Below are 16,420 nucleotides of genomic sequence, written 5' to 3' on the forward strand. Positions count from 1 at the left end.
AAAGTCATTTAAAGATTATTGACTAGTATTATTTGTTTTTATTTTATTTTAATGATAATTATTATTTTTAAATATTTTTCTCTTATAATATCACCTCATCTTTCACAAACCAATGTAAAACGTTTTAATGGGGTTAAAAATGACTTATTTGTTTGTTCTTGGGGAGGCTTTTCCGGTACCATTTCATAACACAACCGATTTCGAGAGTCCGCCCTTGCCCAAACCAGTTTCGCATGCCTCGCCATGTAGGCTAGAATCGCCATGTAGATGTGGCCTACATGGTGGGACTCCCCGGGGCAAATTGATGGATGTAATTAAATTTCGGCTTAAATAACCATTAAATATAATAGAGAAACTTGCAAGTGTTGAAGATGTCGAAAACTTGTTTAGCTCCCGTTGATAGTTTTGCATTATTTTGGTTAATCTTTAATTGATAGCCCCTCAACCCGCGATTTATGCCATGTAGTTACTCTAGAACATACATGGCGCCTACATGGTGACTTGCACGCACACACACGCACACGTGCATGCGAAGCAACAACACACACAAGCACGCCGCCATGTAGTTAACGGCCAAAAAGTTAGGTTAGACTCACAGCTGGTCGCGCAGGGATGGGGGAAGGGGAATAAAAAAAGAGCATTGAGTGAGGGGTGGTGGTGGGGAAGAGGCGAATGGCGAGCGAAAAGCAAACGGAAGAAAGTAATCGATATATCGGTTAGGGAACAAAAGAGAATTTGAAATGGGCGGGAACTCTAATGAAATTCAAATATTAAACATAAAACATAAGTTAAATTATTGTGTTCTAATACTAATTCCTATTTGGAAATCTTAAGTAAAAACTGATAGTTCCACTTAAGCTACAATACTCGAATTTGTATTTAACTTATAAAATTATTTATTTTTCATATAATTTATAATTTTATTTATAAATATAATACAACATTTTGTTTTATTAAAAAACGCCTAAAAATTATTCTTAATACCACCTCGTTTTGACAAATTTAAGCCTTTATTTAGTTTTCGAAGAAAAAATCAATTGATGCAGTCCTCATCCCCAATGGTCAATGGTGAGCATTTATTTAAACAAAATATATTACATTTAAAATATATATATAAATTAAGCTATTGTTCATTTTGTTGATAGCTCCCCTTCCTAACTTAAGTTTAAATTTGTTATAATTTACTAAAGTTGATTTTTAATATTTTCAGAGTGGCCGTTTCTAGTATAGACCAAAAATAGCGATAAATCAACCGTTGTAATTGCATGCGATTTGCATGAATCGATACCGATAGTTATACTCGATAGCATGAGGCGTTAAAATCCCTATTCGATAGTTTTTATGTGTTTGTTTTGCTAGTATTTTTTGGTATTTTTAGTATTTTTAAGGTATATAAGGAAGAAGAAGCGTTATAGTTGCGGATTTTTTGAAATGCGGTACTACCACCACTCGCTGAAGAAAATAAAATTAACCAGGAGCGCAAAAAACGCGAATCGCAATTATCTGCGCAAAGAGCCAGACCATCGGGATCGAAAAGGGTTAGCAGAGTGTTCAATTAACTGGCGGCAGTGATTTGTTTACTGCCCCCTGCTGTTGTTGTGAAATAATTAATAATATTTTCGGGCAGATGGAGCCCCTCTGCCTGCGACTGTGTGCGTGCCATCGCACTCGCGTGTGTGTGTGTGTGCGTGGCTGTGTGTGAAAAAAGAAATTGACGGGGGGAAAGCAGAAAGAAAGGAAGAAACGCTGGGAAATGGGCGTCTCTAAAGTTAAATGACATTTTCGCACGTAACTGAAAAATATATATACGTGTATTAATAAAAATAAATACACACTGGCCAGCAGGCAAAAAACAGAGGCTGAGAAAAGCCGTCGTTCGACAGCCGCCGCGCGCATGCCCCAAAAATTGGGAGTTGAATCGCAGCCTTATAATTATTACATTCCCCAATTGAATCCAGATGTTACACCCCAACATCGCGTGCGTTTGGTGGCCAAAAAAGGGGCAAAATCAACTGCCCAACAGCCGTGTAAATTGCACATTATAATTGCAAAATAATCGAGTGCAGTGTAGTCAAAATAGTAGTGGCCGCATGCGAGAGCGAGATGGCAGGCATATGTGAAAAAGTGAGCGGTTCGGCTATTGGCCCGTGGAACTAGTGCCGTCCCGCTCTAGCGCACGCCTTCGCCGTTTGTCGGTTGTCTGTTTTGATTTTCTCTTCGTGAAAATAAGCGCGCGAAAGGGGTGCTCGTGTACTTTCTTTTGACCTACCGTCCACCCACTCGGCCCCCGCCCCACACCACCCACCGCCCCCCGGGCTCACCACCTCGCGTGATAAGTGATAAAGCCAGATGTTTGTGTATATATCGCCGCCAAATGTCCCGACACTCACACGCACACACATGTTGCACACATTTTTTTTTTTCGTCGGTCGCACTTTTTGCCGCCTTTTGACTTTTGGTCGTGTAACTTGAGCCTAATTTGTTAACGCCTGACAACATTCTTTATATATTATATACAGCCCGACTTTTGCACATCGAGAGCTACCAAAGAGGCCCAGGAATTGTTTTAGTCACATCTCAAAATCCCGCAGAGGAGCAACGTTTCCAATAAGCAAGCATACATAAATGGTTTCTACTTTTATTGGTCTATTAGGTGAGTTTTAAAGGGAAAGTAATGGTAGCCCTACTGCAAAAAATAGTTACAAGTAATACCAGATAACAGCTAATTTTTAAAGTTATATTAACATCTAAATTGAGAGTTAAACTTCTATACCTGCCTCTTTATTCAAATTAATATTAATAAAATTGATTAAAGTTGACCCAAAGACCACATTATCTTCAAAGGAGACTATTTCTTGCCTTACCTTGCCTAAATAATACAAAAAAATTCATAAAAATTATATTCTCTCTTCCGCAGACATTCAATCATGGTGGGAGATACCGTGTATTTCGCATTTCTGTTCATTGTTTAGTTCCGCCTTTGATCTGCCCGACATTGACATCGAGGTAAGTAATTGCCAATACCAAACCAAAGAGAATCTAACTAACAATACTCCAAAAATGCAATCCACAGGACCTCGAATCGGCGCTGCTCTCCGATGGTACCAGCGATGAGGATCAGGTCGCCCTAGTGCCCGAGTTAATTGTGCGCCTGCTCAAGGGCTGCGATGCGCTACAGTCGGTAGCCAAGGAAATCACACACAGCAACTATCAGATGTTCTTGCGTCGCTTCCTGCGCCAACAGTGTCGCCTGCACCAGACCGAGAATCATTTCGACACGGACATTGACTTCCAGTCGCTGCCCGTGCGCAAGCGCCTGCACATCCTGCACGATCTGTGCCACTTCCGCCTGGACTCGGCCGATGTGCAGGTCATCCTCAGCAACCTAGAGGCGGACAGTCTGCGCGTGGAGCCCCTGGGCTACGACGCCAAGAACTCCGGCTACTGGTACTTCTACGGCACGCGGCTCTATCGCGAGGACAAGGCCACCGGCGGAGCGGCAGCCTCCAGTTCGGGATCGGGTTGCGGCGGAGCCTCATCTGGCGGAGCATCGAGCAGCAAGGGCATCGGCAGCAACGGCACCGTCTGGCAGGTCATCTGCTTCACCGAGGAGGACTGGCAGAACTTGGCCGCCAAGTTCAAGACCTCGACGAACGCCAAGGAGCGCGAACTATTTCACATACTCGATGACAACTTTCTGCCCAAGTTGCCGCAGCTTTTCCGCGAGCGTGAGCGTTTGAGGCGGAGAAAGTGAGTGCAGTAGTTTAAATTAGATAGAACTTTATACAAGGATGTTATTTAAAACTCATTTACCTTTACAAATTCATTTTTTTAATGGTTTTATTTTTTTTCCTTTCCAGACTTTTGCAAGTGCGCAACTCTAGTCGCATTCGCAACATCGCGGAGTTGAAGGCGCGCCAGGAGGAGGAACGCCTGCGTCGCGAGGAGGAGCGCCAGCGTCGGGAGCGGGAGAATCTCTACCAGGAGCGGCAAAACGCGAACTGGGTGGCACCGCCGCACCAACAGCAGCAGCAGCAGCAACTACAACAACAGCAGCAGCAGTCCCAACAGCGAACACGCAGACGGTTAGCACGCCAATGTTCCTAGGACGGCTGACAGAAGCGACGGCCACATCCCACATCCACAAAACAGGAATCAAAACCGAAACAGATACATCCAACACATTTGCATACCAAAAGCATCTTTGATTTATATTTTCAATTGATCTTTTGAGTTGCCGTAATTTTATGATTTGCTGAGCCAAAACACTTTTCGCTTGCAATTTGTGTTGCCAAATCAAATCAAATCAATCACCATTAACATCTACGATAAACCCGGGACCAGGATAAGCGGAACGAGGATCAGCACTTAATTTGAGTTTTGACCATCATTTAATTTTGTATATGGAAGAATTGGTTGGATTTCGTTTTCAAAAAAACTCTGTAAGCATGCTTTTTGATATATTTGTACCTAAGTTTATTCAAAGCCAAGTTCTCAGTTTCATCCCATTTACAAGCCACAGACATTGACAGAATCATATCAAATATCAATTTATTATCAGATTATGATATCGCGAAAATTATCATCAAATTGCATTTAAATCCGCTTAGCCTCACAATTTGTTAGGCGTGTCACATGTTTGTTTGGCTACTTATTGGAATAAATAAATAATACGATATTGAATCACATTTCATATACAATTTCAGTGCATTATCATCATATCTTCAGACATTAACTCATAATTAAGTTAATGAAAAATATGTATACTGGCTCTAGCTTATTAATCGCATTGTTTGTGTTTCTCTTGTTCTTATTATCTTTTAGATCCCAATCAACTTCGACGGCTAGTGGTATTTCAACCTACGCAAGCTCCCTCAGACGAACTACCACAACTAATTCGAGCGAATTTCTGTGCCACAGGGAAACCTTCTGCCTCTCACCAGAAAACGACGAAGACGACGACGACGAAAACGACGAGGACGAGGCCCTCGACGCGGAGCAGCAGCCAGAACAACAGCAGCAGCAAGAAGAGCAGCAGCCAGAGGAGGAGCAGCGGCAGGAACCAGAGGAATTATTAGCTGCCTCAGCAACTGGCGACGATTTTCCCTCTCCAGAAACGCCGAATTCGCAAACGCCGGCGGAATTGAAGAGCAAGAGTAGTCACCACCACCACCATCATCATCACCACAAAAAGAAAAAGTCGGGCAAGAAGCAGAAAAAGCGACACCATCGAGATAGAGATCGTGAGCGGGACCGCGAGCACCATCATCATCATCGGCGGCGACACAAGCATGCTTCAGAGGCAGAGGAGGGCGAGGACGACAACAATAACCACAACAGCAACAGCAATAGCAACAGCAACACCAATAGCACCAGCAGCAACAATAGTGCCCAGCCCAAGCGACGACGAAGTGGCCAGCAGCACCATCAGCCAGAAAGAGCCCAGCCCACTACTTCTCTAAGTCCCGAGGACAAGGAGAACTTCTGTAGGCAGCTGCAACTTTTGGACACCAATTCGGCGGCCATTGCGGTGGCCACAAGCATTGCCGATCTCAGTCTGCCCTCGCCGGTGGCACATGACAGCGAATCGGAGCAGGACGAGCAGCCGGCAGCAGTGGAACCACAGCCACCAACAGTAGCTTCTTCAATGGCGCCAGCGGCAAATGTGAAGTTGCCCGGCAGGCAGACAAACAATTCGCTGAGTTCGCTGACAGGAAACATATTCATACCGGGAGGAAGCGCCCAACAAACGCAGCAGCAACCATCGCAGCAGCAGCCATCGCAGGAGCCACAGAGCAGCAGTAGCAGCAGCCACAGCGGCACGAACAACACCGCCAGCACGGTGCGCTCCAAGAAACAGAAGGCTGTGCTTAACAGCAGCGGGAGCAGCAGCACCAGCAAAGTGGCGGACAAGGCGGATCGGAACCTGAGCAAGGCGGAGGCGGGCAAGTCCAAGAAGTCGGCGGCGGGCTCATCGGCATCCTCATCGTCCAGCAAGGCGGAGCGGAACAGCGGTGCCTACTCGGACAAGAGTGGCGATGAGTAAGTGAGGGTGGAGAGTTTCGATCCCCAGACACAACACAATCGTACTATCCGTTTACTCTCGGCAAATTCTTTGATCATTCCTTATGCTTCTGCTTGCTGTTGGAGATGTGGGCATCATGTCATAGATATACGTACATCTTGATTAAGCACATACCTGGTATCAAAAAGAAACACAAATCATTTTCCTATTTAAGTTAACAATTTTCCTGAAACACATACTATCAACTTACGACAGGGCTTACAAATCTGATTAATTATAACACCTATCCTTATAAAAGTAGGCAAAGTATTAACTCTAAAAATCGATATTGCAAAATTGGCTAATAAAACATTAACAAGACACTTAAAACAATTTGGAAAATACTTAATCAAGGTATAATTGTATCTTTCATGCATAAGCATTCATGATGCTCAACTCTGTATTGTTGTTGTTTTTGATTATTGAGTTTGGGCCCTTTGCTGTGGTCTCGGTTTCATTTCAATTACATTATTTTCTCTTCCCTAAGTTGTAATTCAAAATTCGTAACCACTCTATTGAGTTCCATTTAAATCTATAAGCCATTGCATGTTGTCGGCTCCTTTCATCCATACACCCATCAAATTGTATATAATATGATCAATTGATTAACATATTTATCATTGTTATTGTAAACTTTTGTACCCACCCGCAAAAACAAACGAAAAACATTCCGACTGTTGTTCATCAAAAACCCCAAAATAAAACCCCGTCAAAATGTAGCCATGTAAATAGTAGCAACCGTAGCACCACCAACAACAACAGCAGCCTTAACAACAACAACAACAACCATAAGCACGCGTCGCACCACAGTCACAACAACAACAACAGCCATTCAACGACGGCATCGGCTACAACAACAGCAACAACGACAACGTCGCAGGGATATCATAATAATTCGAATTATAATCATAATAATCAGAATAATCACAGCCACCAAAACTCCCACTCACACCACACCCACCATTATCACCATACCACTAATATTTACAGTAACAGCAAACATAAATCCAAATCGCACCACTCCCTAACCCATATCAACAACAACAACAACAATAATAATCACACAACAAATGCAACAAGCACATCACAACAACACCACCCAGTAACCACAAACAACAATTCAACGTACAACTCCTCCAATCATGCGAATATTCTTAGCTTCACCGAAACGGAGGAGGTCCTGCAAATCGGAATGCACAAGGTGCTCGTCTACGTGAAGAACCATCGGGATGCCTGGCCATTTGTGGATCCCGTCGATGAGGACATAGCACCGCGCTATTACTCGATCATCAGGAGGTGGGTGCTATTATTCTGTTATAAAGAAATATAATTTCTAATTGGAAAATTTGATTTTTTGCAGACCCATGGACCTTTTGAAGATGGAGGACAAGCTGGACAGCGGGGAATATCATAAATTCAATGAATTCCGCAACGACTTTCGCTTGATTGTCAACAACTGCAGATTATACAATGGGCACAATAATGGTATTAATCACTTTTAAGACAAAATTTGAGTTTAAAATAAAATACTCACATTTATATTACAGAATACACTGAGATGGTTAACAATCTGCAGGATGCTTTCGAGAAGGCCACCAAAAAATACTTTGATAATCTCTCCGACGACGAGGACGATGATCCCAATCTAAGCTATCCCGCCGCCGACTCCAAAATGAACGTGTTTCGCGAGAAGTACTTCAGCAAGAAGGCCAAGGAGGAGACGGAGAAGGATGCGCCGGGTCGTGTGGAAAGCAGCGCCGACGAGGATCTCACCGAGATCGAAGCGGAGGCCCCTCAAAAAGCCCTAAAACGCAAGCGTAAGGAAAAAGACAAAAGGCGCAAAAAGAAGACCAAGAGTAAGGCGGATCTGGAAACGGATGATGAGGATTTGGAGATTGAGCGAGAGCCAACGCCTCCACCTCCACCACCTCCTCCGCCAGCAAGCAAGAAAAGCAAATCGGGCAAGGTGGCCAAGGAAAAGGAAAAAGATAAGGAACGAGAGAAAGATAAGGAGAAGGACAAGGACAAGGAGACCACATCATCTAAGCGGGGACGTAAGACCAAGGGCGAAAAGTCCTCTTCAAAACCCAGCAAACAGCAGCAAAAGACCAAAAAGGGCGCCAAAAAGACGGCGCCCGAATCGGACCTGGAATCGGATCCAAGCGACAGCCGCGAGAGCGAGGACTACAGCGATGATGACCACATATCGTTGGCTAAAACCAAATCGCTGATTAAACCCACAGCCCGAACGATAGCGGCACAGAAGAAAAAATCTGTGCCCGCTGAGTCCAAAGTAAAGATGCCCACGCCAGTGAAACGCCAGGTGAAAGGCAAGGGAAAGGGTGGACGTAAGGTAAAGGACGACTCACTGGACAGCGAGCAGTCTGATGTGGATGTCAAGAAACAGCTGCCACCAACGGCAGCTGCCGCCCTAGCCGAATCCGCCGCCGACCTGGAAGAAGATGCCGATGATCAGCCTGCGCGGGAAGACGATGATGAGGACAGCTCACGGTCTCGCAGCATGTCCCCTTTCAAGGTTGATCTCCACAAGAAATACTCAAAAAGTGCCCTTAACGATGATCTCTCCGAACTGCTGACCACCGTAAAAAAGGTTCCTACAGCGGAAACCACTAAGCTAAGTGCTCGGCATCAGGATGAAGCGAATGCGGATAAGGAGAGATCTTCCCGAGAGTCTGACGGGGACTTTAAATCCCTGAGCAGCAGTCGGGCCAGCTCCGAAGAGCGTCCGCCGGTGGCAAAAAAAGGGAAAAAGGTGGAGAACTCGAAAAAGGAGAAAGAAAAGAAGAGCAGGGATAAAGACAAGGATAAGGATAAGGATAAGGATAAAGATAAGGATAAGGATAAGGATAAGGACAAAGATAAGGACAAGGACAAGGATAAATCCCGCAGCGCCAAGCACAAGAAGGGCAAGGAGGATTCCCCAGTCTCGGCAGCCGCCGCTGCAGCCGCAGCCGAGCAGGCTGAACTGGAGATGCTGCTGCCTTTCATGGACAAGTACGATGTGATCAAGTTCCGACGTAGTCGTGCCGCCCTTAGTGGCTCCAGTGCCTCCAACTCGATAGCTCCCTCCGAGGACTCCAAGCCAGCAAGTACCAAGAGCAGTAGGGAGAGCAAAAAACCCGCAGCGAAGCGGGAAAAGTCGCCTGAACCTGTGGAACACAAGCGCGGGCGGAAGAGCAAAGACCAAAAGCGATCAAAGGAGTCGGATAAGCCTGAAAAACCTGAAAAAGCCTCGAAAGTCGACTCCGAGAAACAGGCCGAAAAGTCAAAGAAAAAGGAGGAGCAACCCAAAGTGGCGGAAAAACCTCCAAGAGAAAAATCGCCTGCACCGGTAGCTCCTTCAGAAACCATAAAAGAACCTCCAGCCCCAACTCCCGCACCACCCACACCAGCGCCCAGTAAGACAAAGGAAGCCACAAGTAAAACGGCAGCTAAGAAAAGAGCCGACAAGCAAATGCCGCCGCCTCCGAAGCCGGCCGATAAACCAAGTGAAAAGGGGTCTGGCAAGAAAGCTTCCAGCAAAAAGGCAGCCCAAAAAGCAGCGGGCCAACCGCAAACAAACAATAACACAAATCTCGAAGCGTTGGACGTGGAAACAGAGCAGACGCTCAAAGACATAAATCGCTGGCTGGAGCACACGCCTCGGTTTACAGAGTTCAGTTCGGCTAGCAATTCACCATCCCGATATAATCTGTTGGATGATTTCGACTCCGGAATCGGTAGTAAACTGGATGCGGCCGATTTTCGACGACCAGTGGCATTGGCTGCTCCAAAAGCGGAACTGGTGCCTACTAAATTGGCAGAGGCTCTCAATGAGCTGGTGAGCGAACCAAAGGAGGCAGCTAGCAAATCGGAATCGGAATCTGTGGCCCCCACGCCGAGCAGTGTAAGCAGCAGCTGTGGAACTCCACCGCATTCAATGCACTCTGGAAACTCCATTGGAAGCACCTCCGCCACTGCGGCCTCCAGTTCGAATTGCTCTAATAATTCGATGCCCACTCCCTTACCCGTGGTAGCTCCTCCGACGCCAACGCCTGCTCCTCCACCACTGCTCCCGATTCCAAAACCAAAAGAGCCGAGTACCACCCAACTCATCCTCAATCCACCACCTCCGCCACACATCAAACAGCAGCTGGCAAAGGAGGCCAAGCGCAAGTCCCTGAAAGAAAAGCAGGCGGCTCAAGCGGCCCAGGCTCAGCAGGTGAAAGCCAAGACGAATGTGATGAGGACAATCGAACGGCTCCAACCAGGCAAAGCAAAGGGAAATCTCTTGCAGAATGTAGCTGGCAAGTCAACGGAGGAAAGTGGAGACTCTCACTCTGGTGCAAATCCAGTTGCCACCAAGGTCAAGGAGCTGAAGAATGCTCTCATCACAGAAACATGCGAGGGAGCACCCAAACTAAGTTTGGGTACGGTTCTTAAAACACAGGACTTTACATTGGGCAAAAGCCTTGAGGAAATGTCAGGAAAGAAAGCCACGGATGAAGATGATAGTCCAAATGAGGAAACCAAATCGGAGAATCCTTCGACACCCACAACACCAAACAAAGAGCCACCAAAACCATTTGAAGCTCTTCTCGAACTCAGCAAAATTGGCAAATCCTCAGATACGGCAAAAACCGAAGCCAGTCAAAAGGAGAAGCCCAATCTCAGCGCATGGCTCAAAGCTTTCGGTGGTCCGAAGGTAAGCAAAAAGTCCGAGGAGGAGGACAAGCAACAGACGGCTTCCCAGGATCTTCAAGCTGATGCAAAGGTGGCCCCGCCAGCTCATTCGCCTGCTGGGGATAACTTCTCCCTGCCAACGGTAATGCGCCAAAGGAAGCCGAGTACCGGCAGCACGAATTCAGAGAGAAGTTCCTTTAGCCAGGATCCTGATTCCCCAAGAATAGCCATCGATGAGCGCTATGGATCCTATGCAGCTGGCTCTTATACTTCTCCAATTGGTGCCTCACCCATTGGAGCATCTCCCATAATGGTTTCTCCCAAGCCCAATGATGATATGGGAAAACCAGCCTCTCCTTATCCCCTCAATGGAGCCATCAAAGTGGGTTTCTACCAGGACACCACGACCAAGAGCAGTCCGGACAAGAGCTGCAGTCCCAGGGAGATGAATTCTCCGTATCCCCAGTACTCCCAGCATATCTACTCCTCCGCCTCTTCGCCTAATGTGTCCACCCCGGATATGAGTGGGACATCACCTTATGGAGGTGGGAACAGTTACAATCCCTCGGGCTCAGAGGCGTCCAAGACCCCGGCCTACTCTTCCACATCCCCGCTTCCTATTTACGACCAATACAAGCAGCCACGCTCCCAGGAATCGGATTACAACTCCTCGATGAGTCCGAGCACCCCGAACCCACATTCGCCATACCAACAGCCCCAGAGTTCTCCGTACACCACACCGCAGCAATCGCAATCGACGCACCCATCACCATATCATGGCCAGTCGCCGTACCACCAGCAGCAGCACTCACCATATCATCCACCCGCCGCTCAGCAGCAGCAGCAACAGCAATCCTCGCAGCCTTCACACAGTCCGGCGTCCCATCAGCAGGCTCTCAGTCCTATGCATAGTGTGGAATCGCCTGCCTCCTCGGCAGCAACGCAACCACCCACGCCGCTGGCTCAGTCACCGGCGGAACAGCAGCACTCGCCGTATCAGCAGCCCGTGCTGTCACCTTACCAGCAACCGCAGCAACAGGTGCAGCCGCCCGTTGTTCCGCCAGTACAACCTGCAACAAGTGCTGTGGCTTCAACGCGTAAGTGTTTATTTGTCCAACAATTCATACCTATACTGAAGCCTTCTTTATTTCAGCTCTGAGCAACAATGGTTATGGGTCCACTCATGATAGCTACCAGCAACTTCAGCAGCAACAGCGATCCTTGTATAATCCAGCCACTTTGATTAATCCTCTGCCGGCTGCTGCTTCTTCAACCGCATCAATAACAAAGCCCAATAATGACTGGAGTCTGAATCGCAGCCTTTTGCCGCCGAGTATAACCAATACTGTAAACCAGGCCACACAGCAGCAGCAGCAGCAAGCTGGCCAATTACAGCAGCAGCCACCAATGCAACAGGCAACGCAGCAACAGTTGCAAGCAACAAGCCAACAGCAGCAGCAATTGCAGTCAACACCGCCTCAACAGCAACAACAATTGCAAACACCACAGCAACAGCAACAATTGCAAGCACCTCAGCAACAACAGCAGCAATTACAGGCACCACAGCAACAGCAGCAACAGTTGCAGACACCTCAGCAACAGCAGACACAGCAGCAGCAACAACAACAGGTGCTGGGCCATCAGCAGCAGCATAAACCGAAATATCCAACCTATGCGCAATACCAGTCGACTAATGCCGCAGCTAATGCAGCAGCCGCAGCAGATGCAGTGGATACTTTGCAACAACAACAACAACAACAGCAGCAGCAGCAAAAGATTGTGCCGCCGACGTACGGCAGTGATATGGCCACATTTATGCAGCAAATGCAACAGCCTCCCAAAACAGATACCCTGATAAATCCTCTAAAACGACCTGGAGAGGAAATTGGTATGGACTACAGTGGAAATGCGGCGAATAAAATGCCAAAAATAGACGAGACTCCTGCTCAGCAGCCGCAATTGCAGCAGCAACAACAACAGCAGCAACAAACCCAGAACCAAACGCAATCCCTGCTTAACAAGCAACAGCAAATGTTTAATAGTTTCCTGGGTTCCATGGCTTTTGGAAAACCAATAGGAAACATTGCACCGGATAAGGCATTTGAAATGTACAACCGAGCGGCTGCCATGGGTTTCCCCAAAGACTTTGCCAAGGACAACAGTTGTCAGCTGCAGCAGCAACAACAACAGCAGCAGTCGCCACAAGTTGCCGCAAACAAACAGCAGACGAGTCAGCAGACGCAGCCCCAGCCCCAGCAGCAATCCCAGCAGACGCAGCCACATCTTACACAGCTTCAGGCAGCTCTTAGTCAAAGCTACCAACAACCACAGCAGCAGCAGCAAACGCAGGCTCAAAAGTTACCGCAGCAGCAGCAGCAACAACAGCAACAGTCGCAACAACTTAACTACCAGCAACAGCAAGCACAGCTTAACCACAACTATACCGCACAGCAACAGCAAGCAGCAGTGCCGGACAAACCTCCCGCAACGCAGTCCAGTGTTGCTGCTGCTGTGAGCGGCGACATGAGCAGCAATATGATTAACCTGCCCTCGACCGCCCACCAGCATCATCTCAGTCAGACGCATCACCTGGCCGCCTACAACAAACCCACACCGCCTCCTCCCCAAACCTACAGCAATCCCTTGATGCAATCTATGCTGGGCTATGCGGGAAACTATTTTGACAAGACCATGCCGCCGGCAGCTCATATGTACAGTGCCTCAAGTTCCGCGGCCACGGCTTACGGAAATCCGGCGCAGCAGCTGCCCGGTAACTATGTTCCCGGCAACAACAATCCCGCTCATCAGCAGCAGCAGCAGCCGCCACAACAGCAGCAAGCTCCTGCAGTTGCCCCAGCTGAAGTCAAAGCTCCAGCGAAAAGGGGAAGGAAGAAGAAGGCAGCCACAATTGCAGCAGAAGCAGCGGCTGCGGCAGCCAAGCAGCAGCAACAACAGCAGCATCAAGCCCAACAGCAACAACAGGTGGCCGCCCAGCAGCAGCATCAGCAGCAGCAACAAGTGGCAGCCCAGCAGCAGCAGCAGCAGCAACAACAAGTGGCCGCCCAACAGCAGCAGCAGCACCAAGCCATGCCGCAATACAATATGCCGCAGTCGGTGGCCTCCGTTTCTGCCGCTGTTGCCACCAATAATCAGCTGCAGGCGCATGCGCAGGCGCTGCACCAAGGCTTCCAATTGTATGCGGGTCTTAAGTCCGGAGGAGTATCTTCGCCAGTGGGCAGCTCAGCAGCCACGCCGGCAACTAGTGGAACCACCAGCAATCAGACGGCGGCCGATGCGGCAGCCATTTCATTGAAAACCTCAACAGGTGGAATGGTTCCAGGGAGTGCCTTCAACTTTGCGCCTACGCCAGGAGCTCTGGGCTTGTACGGAGACCAAGCAGCGGCAGCTAGCAGTTATCTGGATCAATTCAGAGACGCACCCAATCCATACTATATGCCACCAGCGCCGGCCCATAGTGGAGCGTCTTCAAACCCAAGTGGGAATGCAGCGGACAAGAGTCAAAACCCACTGAACTCGGCAGCCGGATCGTATCCCTTCTTGGCGGCGGCACATCCTTCCTCGCGGGCAGCAGCGGCCGCGGCTGCTTATCCGTTTGCGGATGCCAACTCGCAGCTGTATCAGCAGTACCTGCGTCGTGATGACTTCCACACGCGAATGATCTTCAACCAAAGTCTGCTGGGTGGGCCAGCAGCGGCGGCGGCGGCAGCCGGATATGGACAGCCACCACCGCCGCCATCCGCCTATCAACGCGCCGCACTGGGCATGCCCAAGCCGTATGATATAAACCGGCAGTCATGGTTTTAGCAGTACGCCAGTGCCGCCAACGTGGACCTCCAAGGAGACGACCTGACGGGGGCGGCAACTGGAACAGCATCGGGATCAGCGGCAGCTTCAGCTTCGACAGCGGCCACACAGCGATGAGATCAAAGGAGCTCACAGGCTTAGAAAGGTTTCAAGTACACACACAAATTGGTTCCAAAGAGGTTAACAAACACAAGAGTTTTTTCGGCGGATTTTTAGAAGATATATTCTATTTTTTATTCATGCTCAAAAGTTTAACTAGTTTTCGCGCTTGAAGAAATTAGTGTTTTGGCAATAGTCTTCAGTTCTAAAACCTTTTTAGCTTAGAGAAACCAAAAAGTGGTGACGTTTTCTTAAAAAACCAATCTGTTTCCAGCAAGAAGCTGAATTTGCATTGTATGCACAAGTCAAGTAATCTTCTGGAGGCGTGATTGTTTTGTACTGATATTTGATATTCATTTGAGAGACTCGAATTCCACTGCCCGCACCTTCTGGCTTTCCCGCGATTTTCATTATTTCGTGTTCTATAAACATTTTTTTTGTGCAATGTTTCCTTTTGACTGCAGTTGCGCCCTGGACTTTGGCCACGCCTAATTAGCAAGTTTGTTGGTCCTTAGTTGGTAACTCTTGGTAGTTTTTAGGTTTTAAGTCTTTTGTTAATGACAATTAATTTTAATCGGTGTAGCTAATTAGGCCTCTAATCTATTTTACTTGAACTTAATTTGTTTTAAATGCTTAACAAAAGAAACTAAGCAGAAAAGCGAAAGAGAAGTAATGCAAAAATTCAAAGAATTACTCTAAAGCCCCCCTGACTATAATTAGATTTTAGTTTTTTCCAGAATTTAACTCGTAACTATAGAACTCGTGTAAATTAACTACGATTATTAATTTTATTACTATGACTATTATATCTATTATCGATTCGTGATGCGGGCGATTTGTTGAAATATTTATTAATCCAACTAAACAAAGAGATTCGCAACACAACTAAAGCTAAATACAAAACACTTTTAGTTTGTAGAACGCCAAGCAAATGTATAAATTTTTGTTAAATATGCTAAGGAAAGAGTACGGTTTAATCATTAAGCCCCCTCATCAAGTAAAATAAACCCATGTCAACCCACAGAGCTCACATATGTGCAACATTCCGCCTCAGTCCCTCATCCTCACCCATATCCCAAAATCGAAAAAACAAAAAACCATTTGCTGTACATACAAGAAGAACAAAAACAGACATGTAAAAACTTTTCTCGTTTTTACACATCTCAAATTGTAGCTTTAAACGATGTAAAAATCGATATAGATTTGACGAAAAGCAAAACAATTGAATATGAAATATGAATAAAAAAGTGTCTTAGTCGCTATTAAAAGCGAACAGAGCAGATGAAACGAGAAAGAATCGCATTAACCGAGCGCCCATAATATTATTAACAAATAAATATATATATATATTATATAGTGAAAACAATAAACAAGAGAACCCGTATTCAGTTAAGTTGTTAAAGCTTTCGTTTTGCAAACGTAAATTTTAAATTTAATTACGATAACATAGTTGATAAACCACAAATGGAAGAGCAGCGATAAGAGATTGCGAAGAGACGGTACCTAGAGCATAAAAGAGCAGCAACAAACATATTTAAAGAACCACAAGCTAAATATTATATTAATAATGAATATATATACATAAATTATATATATATACACAAACATATATATTATATGCAGTAAGTGCAGCGAGTGCACATTATACATAAATCTGTATGTATAGGCCACGGCAGCAACAACAACAAGAGTAAATTACAATAAAGAATTCTATTGCATATTGTACGAAAAAAAAAGAAAATCCAAAAG

The 16,420-nt window shown here is 46.5% G+C and overlaps 1 protein-coding gene across 3 annotated transcripts; it reads left to right on the forward strand.

Annotated features, from left to right (window-relative positions):
- Positions 1 to 1,401: 1,401 nt before the first annotated feature.
- dikar (CECR2 histone acetyl-lysine reader dikar) lies at positions 1,402 to 16,055 on the forward strand. Of its 3 annotated transcripts, none has more exons than XM_017078655.4 (10): positions 1,402 to 1,538; positions 2,520 to 2,653; positions 2,918 to 3,006; positions 3,074 to 3,750; positions 3,861 to 4,085; positions 4,825 to 6,042; positions 6,785 to 7,360; positions 7,425 to 7,549; positions 7,612 to 11,844; positions 11,901 to 16,055. In XM_017078655.4, the coding sequence occupies exons 2-10, from the start codon at positions 2,626 to 2,628 to the stop codon at positions 14,570 to 14,572; spliced, it is 9,843 nt and encodes a 3,280-aa protein (XP_016934144.3). In that variant the 5' UTR covers positions 1,402 to 1,538; positions 2,520 to 2,625; the 3' UTR covers positions 14,573 to 16,055. The 3 variants fall into 3 exon arrangements, with proteins under 3 accessions (XP_016934144.3, XP_070852636.1, XP_065721116.2); XM_070996535.1 differs by having other exon boundaries at positions 7,055 to 7,360; XM_065865044.2 differs by having other exon boundaries at positions 7,223 to 7,360.
- Positions 16,056 to 16,420: the final 365 nt, after the last annotated feature.

The sequence above is a fragment of the Drosophila suzukii genome, chromosome 3 (genome assembly GCF_043229965.1).
Source record: "Drosophila suzukii chromosome 3, CBGP_Dsuzu_IsoJpt1.0, whole genome shotgun sequence".
Lineage (NCBI taxonomy): Eukaryota > Metazoa > Arthropoda > Insecta > Diptera > Drosophilidae > Drosophila > Drosophila suzukii.